Source organism: Porites lutea, chromosome 2 (genome assembly GCF_958299795.1).
Source record: "Porites lutea chromosome 2, jaPorLute2.1, whole genome shotgun sequence".
In the NCBI taxonomy this organism is placed as follows: Eukaryota; Metazoa; Cnidaria; class Anthozoa; order Scleractinia; family Poritidae; genus Porites; species Porites lutea.
In genome coordinates this window covers 51,359,203-51,372,970 of record NC_133202.1, presented here as the reverse complement: position 1 = coordinate 51,372,970, position 13,768 = coordinate 51,359,203, and the positions used below count along the sequence as shown (strand labels likewise).

At 39.9% G+C, this 13,768-nt stretch overlaps 1 protein-coding gene across 1 annotated transcript; it reads left to right on the top strand.

Annotated features, from left to right (window-relative positions):
- LOC140926389 (DBH-like monooxygenase protein 1) lies at positions 1-12,957 on the top strand. The gene is made up of 12 exons (XM_073376140.1): positions 1-349; positions 2,785-2,931; positions 3,907-4,077; positions 5,290-5,376; positions 5,885-6,067; positions 6,828-6,930; positions 8,116-8,279; positions 8,611-8,686; positions 9,155-9,240; positions 9,736-9,774; positions 11,594-11,653; positions 12,892-12,957. The coding sequence occupies exons 1-12, from the start codon at positions 74-76 to the stop codon at positions 12,955-12,957; spliced, it is 1,458 nt and encodes a 485-aa protein (XP_073232241.1). The 5' UTR covers positions 1-73.
- Positions 12,958-13,768: the final 811 nt, after the last annotated feature.

Sequence of the window (13,768 nt, the reverse complement as noted above, 5' to 3'; positions counted from 1 at the left end):
TTAATTTGCGTGAATTAAGTGAAGCTTTTAGCAGATAATTAATATTGTTGTAAGAGCGGAACACGCAACAATAATGGCTGTTACGCTGCTTACTTTTCTTTGTCTCGCATCTTTTCACTGCGCCGTTTCTGCAGATCTGTTCTCAGAGTACGCTCACAATGCAGTTTTGGACACAGCGGAGAAGATGAAACTGTTTTGGACCGTTGATTGGGACGCGGAAACTGTTTCCTTTGCCTTGGAGGCGACCACCACAGGATGGGTTGGATTTGGGTTCTCTGGTCGTTCTGGGCAAATGGTTGGCAGTGATGTCGTGATCGGATGGGTGAAAGATAACAAAGGATATCTTACGGTAAAGTGATGACTTAAATAATGCAACTATCTGTATACGTAGGCAACGCTTTGTTGTTGTTATATATTACAAACCTGATTGTTGAGACAGTGAAACTGGATGGGAAGATCAAGAAAGGAACTTCTGAAACTGTGAATATTTTCATATATCACTATTAGTCCGCACTAAAAAGTTATCGGTAAAAGGCTATTGCACAACGCGTTTTTTCTTTTGTACGGCCTGGGCCGGGCCCATCATGTTTTTCGAAAGTCTCGGTTCTCTTTCTTAAAACGTAATTGTAAATAGATTTTGCAATGCTGTATGTACTTGTGTAGTCCTGCAAATATAGCTTGTTGTTGTCGTTGTTGTTGTCGGTAAAGAGTTCCGGGCCCGAAAACTAGTCAAGATGCAGATCAAAATATAAAAATATAAAAAGCGCAGGTCTTTGCTAGCAAACTAATCTATTTTGTTTCGATAATGAATGGTTGTATCATATATCATCTGCACAATTATTGAAACCTCGATCTTGAACAAAAACAAGAATATCTTTTTTTGGCTCGTTACGTATACTAATGGGAAGTTTAGATACTCTGGATGCCAGTGGCTTTTCATGTGCGCTTTCCGGTTTCGGTCAATTCGGGCCAAAGCTTTTCTCCTCTCGAAAAGAAAAAAAAAGTTCTTTATTTGAGTGACAAGGTATTTAGCACTAAAGTACTAATTGGGGACACTATTTTTACGTCTCCAACTGGAGACGGGACGCGAGGGTCTACCCGTTTGTAGGGCAAAGGCAGTACCTTCATTTCTCAGTTATTTTTAAGACCCTGAGTGTTGGTTCCGTCCCGGGAAACGAACCCGAGAACTCCCGCTCTACAGTCAAGCGCTCTACCGACTGAGCTAATCCTACCGCGGTGATGAGAGAAAAATAAAGATGATGTGAAAAAAAGAAGAACAAACAAAGCAAAAAAAAACAAAACAACAACAACATAGACATTTCTTTGAATTATTGATTTTTGGTATATTTTCCCATTTGAAAGCCTTAGAGAAAATGAGATTATATGTTAACTGCTGATCGAAAGCGTTTATAAGATAGTCCTACTAACTAATAACTTCATGGGCATCGAAACATTTTTTACCACGCCGAATAAAACTCTCTCAACAAAAACAATCAACAATCAACAACGACAACACATCAAACACTGAACAATAACAATCCAACAATGCATGCAGGTTTACTCGTTTGTGCTATCTCCTTGCCCATATCAATGTCACATAGTAAAGATTCTTAACATGCTTTCACAAAGTATTGAAATACAACTTTCACGGTTAGGAATTACGCAAGGGGATATTTAACAACTTTGTGTTGCATAATTCAGGTGTAGGATGATGTCTATCGAGATGTCCCCTGATAGGTACCATATCGCCACAGACACTGACAGTGATGCTTTATTTGTCGTATTTCAGTTTCTTCAGTGAGAGAGAAAGTAAACATTGCTAAGTGTGGGGCGGACGCTGCGTTTGGATTTTTTATTAGCTCATGAAACTGAATGACGTATTTTTAGAAACAGAGTTTGTTGTAACAACGAAATTGTTGAACTAAACGAGCCACACTGAACGTAACAGCTCTGGTTCGCGGTCACCGTTAAGATTTCTTAATTGGACGACACTTATATGTACGTCTAATTGGAAACGACATTTTATTACAATCAAGAAATTATATATTTTGAGATGAAGTTCAGCAATCATGCCTAACTTCTTTGTCAATTTTATCAGTTGTCTTTCACCTGTTTTTTGGCAGCCAACACCTTTCCTCTTAACTACGACGGCTTGAATCCATGTAACAACCCTTAGGGGGAGGGGAAGTCCCTATAATGGCCTCTACAGGGAGGCGCCGCCCGAAATGGGTACATTTTTCAGGCGTCAGGTATATGATAGTTGAAACATGTCGAAAGGTTGGGGAAATTTGCCCATTTCGGTCTGCAAAAAGGCCCAAACGGGCTAACAGATTTTTTGGCCTTTAGGAAGAAGAGAAAACGGTCCGGTTTTGTGATTTATATCTATTTTAAAGACAGTTCATTTTGTAGCAGTTAAAAGGGCCAGATGCAAACTTCTAAATGAGGTATGTGAAATGGGCATCATTTGTCAATAGAAGGTATACAAGAGGGGTACCCTGTCTGGTGTCAAAAAGGCCCGGTATATAAAAGGTTGGGTAAGGAATTGGACCCCGGGGCAGAGCCTCCCCAGTATGAAACTCTGTTGAGTACCCCCCCCCCCCCCGGGCCACATACACTAAACGACATATCTGTGACCTGCTAGGTACGAACATTTACATTATTTTGCCGCAATGGTGTTGTGGGCAATAATAAAACGTTAACTTAATAATCTGATCAATTTTGCTATCTACTTACAATAAATTTTTGCATTGTTACGGGCTAAAGTTTAGAAAACCTCTCTCGCAGGATCGTTACGCTGATGACAAAGCAATTCCACTGGTCGACGAACAGCAAGATTATAAACTTGCGGATTTCCAAGAAAGCGACGGAAAAACTCTGCTTAAGTTCTCGAGGAAATTTGACACCTGCGATCCACGTGACAGGAAATTTGAGGTATGTGTTTAATTTTTGCTCATTGAATTATCCCTTGAAGGGAAAGTAATCCATTTTCTATTTGCACATCTTCCAAAATATATCTTGTTCACTCGGAAAAGTTTTGCATGAGTTATGTTTCCAATTTCTGTTGGGACGAATGCAATACCCAGGAGAAATTAAAAGCAAAAGTTATGCAAAATGTTTGGGTGCAAACGAAAGATCGATGTGCAAATGAAGGAGACAGTATTCATAACAATTCACTCTCAATCACTCACAAAGGCGGGTTTTCGCTTGGCTTACAAAGGTGGGTCTCACAAGGCTTTCAGGGGCGGGATCCACAAGGCTTTGAGTTTCACAGTCCGGTTTAAAGGCGATAAAAAACTAACTACACCTTTGCTACATCAGAATTTTTCACGTGTTTCCGGTTGTAAAACGATCTTAAATCCATTACGTAATCAAATACGCGCTCAGTCCCGGACAGAGGATTTGAGAATTTGTATCTTGTAAACCCCTTACCTGCGCATGCGCGAACCCTTGTTGGCTATTTTGCGCACATCTAAACGTTCGCGTCAAATTCTCTGAGCTGAGACGTTTGTGTGGTGGGGGCATGTTCGTGCCCCTTACCGTACAAACCTTTCTACAATTTCGCGTCTTTGTAGAGCTCTTTAGCCGTACCACCTTTAAACTTGGCAAGCAGTGTCGATGGATATTCCCTTAGTGGAAGGATCTGTTATGTTTGAAGTACGAGATGAAAGTTGTAGGTGAAACTTCAGTTATCGGGAGTTATTTTAATTTCATGGCATGGCAGTTTGTCCAGTGCTTTCAAAAATCATCCGGTCTGACGAATATATTTTTAGGGGGGGTCTGCACATCTCTGACCCTTCCCTTGAAAACACCACTCTTCACCAAATGAGATAAAAGTTCAATGATTGACTGAAAATTGAAAAGAGATGTTGGATGGTACCATGGGAGTAACTCTCTTCTTTTTTATAGGACGGTGCCACCAAAGTTGTGTTTGCGTATCATTCTGAAGATCCAGTATCCTCAACGGAGATGAAATACCATGAGTTCAGAGGCACTAAAACCATCCTACTGTTGAACAGTATGGATAAAAGAAACGTTAATGAGACTGGATGGAAAAAGTTCACTTTTAGTGCAAACAACGTAAGTATATTTAAAGGGGCTGTGTCACGACTTTGGTTATGCCAATTACTCACTCTTATCCGCAATAGAATAAACGTTAGCGAATAAATTCCTTGCATATGACACAATTACAACTTTATGTTAAACATACATGTCTCCTAACTATATCAAACATCACAAACAACAGAAATGAAGGTTGAAAAGTTTTGCCTTACAAGTTTTCAAAACCGCTTCCGTAAATTTCTGAAAATAAGCCCCTCCATGTATAAGCGCCTCCAAATATAAGCCCCCCAAACCGGCAAGTCCGGTAACGCCCTCAAATGCAAAGTAAAACAAACGAAAAACGGTAAATGTGGTTCCAACTATAAAGCTAGCCCAATCGATTTTAAAACGCAAATTTCCCTCGGTAGATAAGCCCCTCCGAATATAAGCCCCTCAAAAAGGGCCTTTGAAAAATATAAGCCCCGGGGCTTATTTTCGGAATTTTACGGTATTTTAATCCGTTTCAATCTTCTTCACGTTTGTCCACCCGTGCCTTCTTTTGTATTTGCTGTGTTATTTAATATACCTTCCTTCAATGTTTTGAACGTTAATTTTTACGTTTAACTAAGTTTTGTGGCAGTTCCCGCTGTTTGAATTTCGATAAATTTCGTGACACAGCTCAGCTCTAAAAGAATTCTGTTGCATGAATTACGTTTGATACAAGCTGCTGCAAAAATACCTCTAGAAATACTGGACGGAAGATTAATGGTGGAAGCCAGTATCCGACAACTCAAACGTAGTGCAAAGGATTACGTTGTGAGTTAGTCCTTTCAATCCGGCTTATCGGTAAACCAAGTAAGATCGGGTCGCCTTCCTGCAATTACCACTTTCTCGATTCCAGAATCACCTCACACATATTTGAGCCATTTTTTGGTGAACTAAAAGAATTCGCAGATCTTTGGTGTGCTGGTAAGTCGCTTACCATTTTTGGGCAACCCAACCGGACCTGTCTGTCATAATAAGCACCCTCTCCATGCGAAATGACGTCTTTTTTTGGAATATTTTCAATGCATTATCTATAACAGACGTCAAAAAAGGAAATAAAAGATTTCTACATGCAGGCCACATCTCCGTGGAACAAATTTAAAAAATCTGCAGAATGAACGACAAGTGTTGTGACAGATTCTGAATTTTATAGACCATAATTCGTAGTGATATGTCAACTAATTCTCGTATACTTTTTCCTTAAAGGAGACAATTCCAGGAGGCGAGAAGACCACCTACATGTGTACGCTGCTGAAAGGCCCGGAACTGACATCAAAACACCACGTCACAAAGGTAGCTCTTGGAAAAGTAACAATAGAAAATTATAGTAATAATGATAATGACATGAGAATGGGAACGCTAGGTACATGAAGTGGCTAAATTGCTAAGAGGATAATAATATTTTGTTTTTTTTTTCTCCTCACCGGTTAATCTTCCTCCTGCAATTTTTTCGTTGACACATCAGACTGAATCAAAACCAAGGTTCTTTTGCTAGGTTCGAAGCTAAAGCTGTGAATTGGAACTCGATTCCCGATGAACTCTAAAAAACTCACTTAAACTCACTTGTATCCTTTTAAAATTGGCTTGGAGAGTAACTTTTAAAATCCATTCCAATTTCAGAAAAACATTATATGGATTTCCATGGTTTTTTTTCTTATTCTTCTTCATCCCATGAGTCACAAACTTAGTTTTTGTGACGATATCACCTCTCTACTTGACCACAATTATTTCATTCGTGTAAAATTTATAGAAAAAGGAACTCATATATACGTACTTAATTAATATCTCAAATTTTTTTCAGACTGTTCCTCATATTCAGAAAGGAAACGAAGGTTTCGTGCATCACATGCTACTGTTCGAGTGTGAAGGAAACTTTACTGAGGAGCATTTCAACAAGGGCGTTAATTGTTACGATCGAGCCAATATGCCCTTTTTGAAATGCAAGTCTTCATCAATTGTGGCAGGCTGGGCTGTAGGGGGAATGGTACGTAAAAACACTTAAAAATCTCAATCTAAATAGGACCTTCACCAGTATTTGTGTTGACTTTATGGTTAAATTTAAACGGAACAAAGACTAGCCTGCGACTCAGCGGCGATGAGCGAGGAGAAACGTCTGCCGTTCGCAGGCTAAACAAAGACAAAATACTGTGTGAAAGATAAGGCCGCCGATGGGAGAAAAGGTCGAAAAGAGGTTTGCCGACATTACCTTCCGCGGCGATTTTCCACGAGTGGCTAACTCCAATAATTACAGTCAAAGCCCACTTTACAGACGACACCCTCTTATTAAGGAAACCTCATTATTGTGGACAGTTTGCTTTGTCCCTTGGGAAAAAAAGCCTTTGCATTTTCTCTAAATTCAACCCGCTTAAAAAGGACACTTTCTATGACCCCCACAGTGTCCAATTTAACGGGGTTTGACTATGCTACCTTAGCTTTCCAACGTAGTTTCACACTCGAAACGCCTTCCAAAATCGGCGAAGCTGTGAAGACAACCGGCAAGCCGAGAACTTTGGGGCTTTTGGGGTGTAAGTGCACTGCAATTCTATCCCTGTTTTTGTTCCCAGCCAATCACAAAGCCCGGTTTTTACTAAGTGGCATTTTTTATAGTTCTTACTCAAGCGTTTAGTCGGTTAACTGAGTCTGTAATGGATAAGAAGAATATATAATATTAACCAACTGTTTAGCTGCTTGTCACCTTCTGATATAAGGCTCCTGGACTATTTCTATTGTCATCTCTCTTGTAGGACTTTTACTTCCCTCCACATGTTGGTTTCCCTATCGGAACAAGCGACTCTCCTAAAAATTATCTTCTGGAAATACATTATGACAATCCAAACTTCGTCAAAGGTTTGCTCATTTTTCAATTCATTCATTCATTTTTCAATTTCTGACGTGGCAAATAATGCCTTGCATGCTTTTGGAAATTTTAAAGCCTCAGGAATTTTATTACTAGTGATGACATGTTTCGTCCTGTATCTTGCAAGGAAAAGCAATGTTCAAGGGTTGATATTTTACTTTTCCTCAAGGCAGATAGACTCCTTTGCTCGTTTTCGTGACTTTTGGGCAAGCCCACAAAGTAGATTACCGCTTACATGTCAGAAAATGTGTAATAACCTTTCCTGGGCGAAGAGATTGTATCTTACGAGTGGATCAGCTTCAACCAGCAAGGGCGGGTTGGTTAAAACTGAGCTACATTGTGAATGTACTCATTTCAAACGCCATTCAGAGAGATTTTCAAAGCGAATTAAGTTCATGTAGTGTTTTCACTCACGTGGCCAGCATCTATGCAAATTTATTGGAACAAAAGAAATCGTTTGCATAAGAAAAGAGTTCAACTCCCACAGGACTGGTTTGGGACATCAAAATGGCCGCCGTTTTACTGTTTTGGGACACCAATATGGTCGCCGTGACGTCATGTGAAAACACTCTATACGCTTAGTATATGCACAACAATAAATATAGAAATAAGAATGAAGTCCTATTCCTGAGGCTTTAAAATTTCCAAAAGCATGCAAGGCATTAATAGTAAGTTTTAATCCGTATTTATCTTATATAAATAGTTTTTAGCATCAATTTCAACTTTTCTAATTTGTATGGTGTTTTTGTCAGTCTTTCCTTTTAGTTTTTTTTAGATGGATTTTAATTAGCAGGACCTGCATTGATAGCAGTTTTTCTTAACTGACGCAGTCATCCTGGGTAAACATGTTCTTCTTCTCCTTCTTCTTCTTCTTCTTCTTCTTCTTCTTCTTCTTCTTCTTCTTCTTCTTATTATTATTATTATTATATCATAATTTCTACTACTACGACCACAGTATTATTGCTACCACCATTACCACTACCATCACACCCACCACCACCACCACCACCACTACTACTACCACCACCACTATTACTACTACTACTACTACCACTACCACCACCACCACCACCACCACCGCTAATAATAAAAAAAATAAAAGAAAATAACAGAGGTTGACAGCTTTGTTTTCAACTACCCACCTCTATAGATGTGATTCTCACTTTTTTCATCAGGTCAAAAAGACAGCTCAGGTCTTAGTTTCTACTACACCGACAATTTGCGAAAATATGACGCTGGGATTGCACCTGTTGGTGTTAAAGTGAATAGCTGGCATATTATTCCTCCGAAACAGAAAAACTGGTTATCTGTTGGATACTGTATGCACCAATGCACAGAGGTGAATGTTTTTTAATTTTGTCTTTTTCGGGTAGGGCCATGCTTTGACAGACTACAGAGAAGAAGGAGGACGAATATTTCTTTTTGCAGCTAAAAATAGTTTAAAACAACTTTATCCTGCGCTCAACTCGGACATATCATGCATAAGGGTATTGCTTTTTGTAAAAAAAGTCACGAATGTGCAAAATTGTCGCGCTTGGATTGTCCTTGAAAAACTACTCGTGGTCAATACCACATCGCACGGGAGTCGACTATTACGGAGAAAAAAGATACAGCCCAAATCTTACTCTGCTCTTTGGATTAATAGCGACTGTGTTTAATTTCTGTTTCAGTCCTTGTTCAACAATACGGGATTACCTGGAGGAGGGATCAACGTCTCTGCCATTTTACTTCACACCCATCTGGCAGGTAAAGCTCATTACGATCACCAGTATCAATGACCTCTCTTTCTTTTCTGAAGATGCAAAAAACTATCCAGACTCCTGACGCTCACTCACGTTTCCTTTATGTACGTCGGTTGGTTGGGCGGTGGAAACTAAAAAGTGATTATAACTAGCTGTTGGAAAATATCCAAGGCACATGGAGATAAAATGACGACAGAATTGTCGCCCAGTCGTTTTCTACGTGAAACTCGTCTTAGCAATAAAAAGTTATGAAATAATAACCAAATTAGCAAGTCAAAATAAATGGAGCCGTCGATAAGTATGCTTTTTTAAGTTTTCCGTTGATTGGTGTGCCTAAAATGTTAGTTGCGGATATATCTTAACCAGTTTAAACATTTTTAGAAAGAAAAATATGGAATGCTTTTTGTTATAGTAGGATTAAACAAAATTATGCAGCATTATTTTATTTCACAGTTAAAATTCTTTTTTCTAGGGCGTGCTTCCTGGACCAGGCATATCCGTAACGGAAAAGAACTTCCTGAGATTGCCCGAGATAATCATTATGACTTTAATTTCCAGGTATGAAGTTGAAGTTTCATCAAAACAACAAGTCCCTTTTTTGTTTTGCTAGTCTAAAACAAAGAATTTAGAGATAAATACTTTCATCAGATATGGGTTAGACTGCTTGCAGTCCGCCTTTTCTCTTAAAATCCGTCTAGTTCTTATCTCAGCCAGCGCGATTGCAAACACTGACTTCCTACACATGTTATAATAAGGGATTGGGACAAGACGAGAAAAGACGAACCTTGTGTATTTGACGCGGGGAAGTGCAGAGTTGATATAATCCTGGTCGATTCTTTGGCACCTTCACTGTAACAGGCACTAGGCTCTCTAAACTCTCCATCCACGATCAAGTTGTTTCTTCTCGGGCTTAATTACCCCCTCGTTTATCGCGGCTCGCGTGCTTGGGTTTCGCGTGCAGTAACTTTGCAAGGAAAAATAGGAGACCATGCTCCCAGTCTAGATATGGGTACACTCGACGTTTACAAACGATGTCCTTGTCTTGATTTGCAGGACAGTCAAGTTTTAAGAAAAGAAGTCAACATTCAACCGGTGAGTAATCAAAACTAAAAAAATAGGTGGCGAGTGTGGCAGTGGTAAAGAGTAAACAATAGAATTGTGGTGGTGAAAGCGGTGGAGGGCAAACAACAGGAATGTGGTGATGGTTCTAGTTTTGATTGTGGTGGAGGGAAAACAATATATATGTCGTAGTGGGGGGTGGCGGTGGTGATTGTGGTGGTGGTTTAAGTGGGAGAAGGAAAAGACGATAATTGAGGAGGAGCAAAATAACTGAATTGTGAAGGAGAAGGAAGGGGACTGGCGTTAGTAATGTTTTTGGTGCTAGAAAGAGCTAGTCTGCGCTCAATTTGTGCACAAGGGATCAGTGAACTGGGATAGTAACAATTTGTTGAACAATAAAAGAAGCAGGAAATAGAACTTGCGTAATAGGCCATTTGCACGATGACGTCATTTTACTACTACGACCAGAATCCTTTAGGCTTTTGCTTTTTCGTGCAAATTAGGGCTTTTGTTATTTAAACCTCTCTGGGATTACCAAATTTAAGTATGAAAGAAAAACGAAAAAGAATTGTGGTCGTAGCTAAAATGACGCTATCTTGCAAATGGCCTATTACCTTACGACAAAGTGATTTTACATGCCAATTGCCAACCTTGATGCATTGCGCGCCGCGAACACAAGTCCCATAAATTTCGTGTGACACGAAATTACTGATAGCTGTGAAAGGCTTTTCCAAAAGTTTGGTATCGGTTCCAACTGCTTAAGCTATCCGTTTAAAAAAATTGTCATCCGCTCGAACGGCTCTGGCTAGCCGTTCGAAAAAAGAAATGTCATCCCTTGGAACGACTCAGGCTATCCGTGCGAGAAAAATCGTAATCCGTTCGAACTGCTCGGGCTATCCGTTTGAAAAAGATGGGGCTCAAGTACTCGGTGTAAAAACCTGTGAACCTCACAAGTGACCGCGTAAAACAATGAGAACAAAGAAGCCAGTGAGAAGTCAAAATAGGGCCAAGGAAAATAGGAAACAAAGAAAACCTTTACCGCTTTTTACACCAAGATGACCCAAAAATTGTCATCCGTTCGAATAGCACTGGCAATCCGTTCGAAGAAATTGTCACCCGTTCAGTAACACACAGCAATATCACTCTAGGCGCACTCTCTCTCACTTTAAGTCTGGTTTCCATATGATCGTCCGGATCGTCCCAATCGTCCCAGTCGTCTCAAAAAATGTTCAGACGATCGGGAGGATCATATGGAAACGCTACCCAGACGATAGCAAGCGACCCGGAGGACTGAGACGACCTCGATCGCTTGGATAGAGTTGAGTTCTATCCGGACGATTGGGACGATCATTTTCATTTTGAGGCGATCATGTGGAAACTACCAATCGCCCCAGTCGTCCGGATCGTCTCGAAATATTTTGAAACGGCTTGGGCGATCGGGACGATCCGGACGATCATATGGAAACCAGGCTGTAATACGTCCCGGTTATAAGTCCCAGATGTGAGTCATGGAAGACTGCTGCACATTACAGATTCCTAAGCGGCAATTTATTCTTGAGATAAAGACAAACGGCTTTAACGTCATCGGTGTACAGTCGACACGATAGGACTTACACCTGAACCTGCTAGACGGTCATGTGACATTTTTCGGCGGATGCGTGATTATTTTGGCAGTTTTAAATTTATCTTCATTTGATATCTGCTTACATGTATGGGGTGGACGGACGGACAGACGGACGGACGGTGACTTGAGTAGTAAAATTTCTCGCCTTCTTGGGTTCCCTTAGGTCACCCACGGGCTCTACTGCGCACGAGCTCGGCGATAAAATATTTCTTTGATATTTGTTTTTAGGGTGATGACCTTATTCACTACTGTTTGTATGATTCCATGGACAGAGATAAGCTGATTCAAGTAAGTTCCGTTGAGTTAATTTTTTCAAAGACAAGAACTCATTACTTTCTTTAAGCCTTCGGTTGAAGGGTCTGACAAGTTCTATACATTTTTGTACTCTTTTTTTGGTGAGCTGAAATTTTTAGTTAAATTCAGTTCACAGCTTGTTGTCTTATCTAATGCGTGCAACTCTCAAAAGAAAGATATCAATGGATTCAATGAAAAGGACATCATGATTGGGTATTAGTCAGTTATTTGACAACAAAGGAGCTTAGCTTGAAAAACGTTTTCACTCTGCACTCTCTTTAGCCCGGCCAACGAACGCCAAAGACACATATGCATTCACTTATATATAGTAGTTCCACTCACTGCAGCACTTGCGGGATTTTTTTTCAAGCCATTTACAGGGGCGGATCCAGGATTTTTTTTAAGGGGGGGGGGGGTGCACTCGTCTCTTCCTCTACTTTAACACCAATAAACCACATAGTTTCTTTTTTTTTCTTTTTTTTTTGCAGAATACCGGTTGTATTAGAAATCCGCAGGTCATCTCAGGCGGGGGGGGGGGGGGGGTGCGCACCCCCTGCACCCTCCCCCTAGATCCGCCCCTGATTTAACGCATTATTCTTTTTTTAACAACTGTTTACTAGACAGCTGCTGTAACAGGACAAACTGTTCAGAAAAGTGGTATTAATTTATAACGGAACCATCTGTTTGAAGAAATGTTACGCCAGAATTACTAAAATTACTGTGGTGTCGATCTGGGAAATCGTGGCGTACTGAATTGAGTGACTCCTTCTGGCTGGGGAACCAAAAACTCGTAACAATGATAAGCTGTCACGTTGGTCTAGAGCAGGCTATCTGCCAATTTCGCTTTTTAGCTACCTCGAAAGTTGGTCTAAATGGTTGCCAGCTAATTTAACTGGTACGAAATTTTCATTGGATATCTTTGCTCAAATCCATTTTGTGTATCGATCTACTGCCTTTTGGAACTCGTTGCCCCTAGCAACATTCGCAACTCGCCCTCCGGCTCCATTTCACAGTTTAAATAGTCGCTAAAACATTTTTTATTGCTAAAGTGGCTTGACGGTTAACAAATCCTACATGTTTTTATTTACATGTAATAGTCTTGTTGTAATTTTAATAGCTGTAAATTGATTCTGAAAATCGTTTCGTGGAGAGTCAAGTCTTTGCATTTGATTTAAGAGCTGTGTTATAAACTTTACGATCTTCAAAACGATCAAGAAGTACTTTATTTTTAGGGAGGCTTAGAGACAAGAGATGAAATGTGCTTGGACTTTCTGTTTTACTATCCACGAATTAAATGAGTTGTAGATGTAATTAGATGAGTTGTCATCCAGACCCTTAGGTGAACCCCTTAGTCCCAGGCCTTAAACCACTTGAGACCAACGCGACGCTCGCCATTTATAGAGAGACCCAGCCTAGACATACGACAATTCACGGAAAATAAGCTCGTAAAGAATTTGAATTTGAACTATAATGAATTTTTCAAATCAGTGTCATAAGAAAAGGATTATGACGCCTCCCTCGGATACTGCTTGAGGTGCTCCAAAAGTCCCATACAATTTACTGTAACGTCGTTACAGTAAATTGTATGGGACTCTCCAGGATACTTACAGTTCAGGCGATTTGTGTCTCCTCATAAGAAAAGCGCACTGGACGTGTAAAATTTGTTGTTTTTCATTTACTTATTGGGCTCGGTTATAAATCCGAACACATTTTAGTAAAAACGCCTGCCATCTTTTCTCTAGTCAGATATATATATCTGGATTTTTGAAACCAGGTTAGCAAAAAAATCAACGTTAACTCATTCTAAGTACTACTTGGTAGTTTAAAACAAAAAACTTCATTCAAAGGCCGTTTAAAAGCCTTTATCTGACTCCGGGCAGTAACTTAGTAGTTACTAGAAGTATTTCAACGTGTCCAAATTTAAAATGACGCAAATCTTAGAAAATTTATTCAGTAATCTGACTCCATGAATTTTCAAGCTGGTGTCATTTAAGTCTAGAAATTTGAGTGAACTGCAGCGAAAAGGTGCCTCCTTACATAACAACTTAAATAGTTAGCAAAACACTACTTTTTTTCGCGGTCCGTTAAATGACAGGGTTTCGTATGTAA

What these genes read in the sequence shown, in the direction of transcription:
- LOC140926389 (XM_073376140.1), top strand. Translation starts at nt 74, where the DNA reads ATGGCTGTTACGCTGCTTACTTTTCTTTGTCTCGCATCTTTTCACTGC. An exon ending in GCTGGGCTGTAGGGGGAATG is followed by an intron (nt 6,068 to 6,827) that starts GTACGTAAAAAC and finishes TCTCTCTTGTAG; the next exon opens with GACTTTTACTTCCCTCCACA. An exon ending in CAATCCAAACTTCGTCAAAG is followed by an intron (nt 6,931 to 8,115) that starts GTTTGCTCATTT and finishes TTTTTTCATCAG; the next exon opens with GTCAAAAAGACAGCTCAGGT.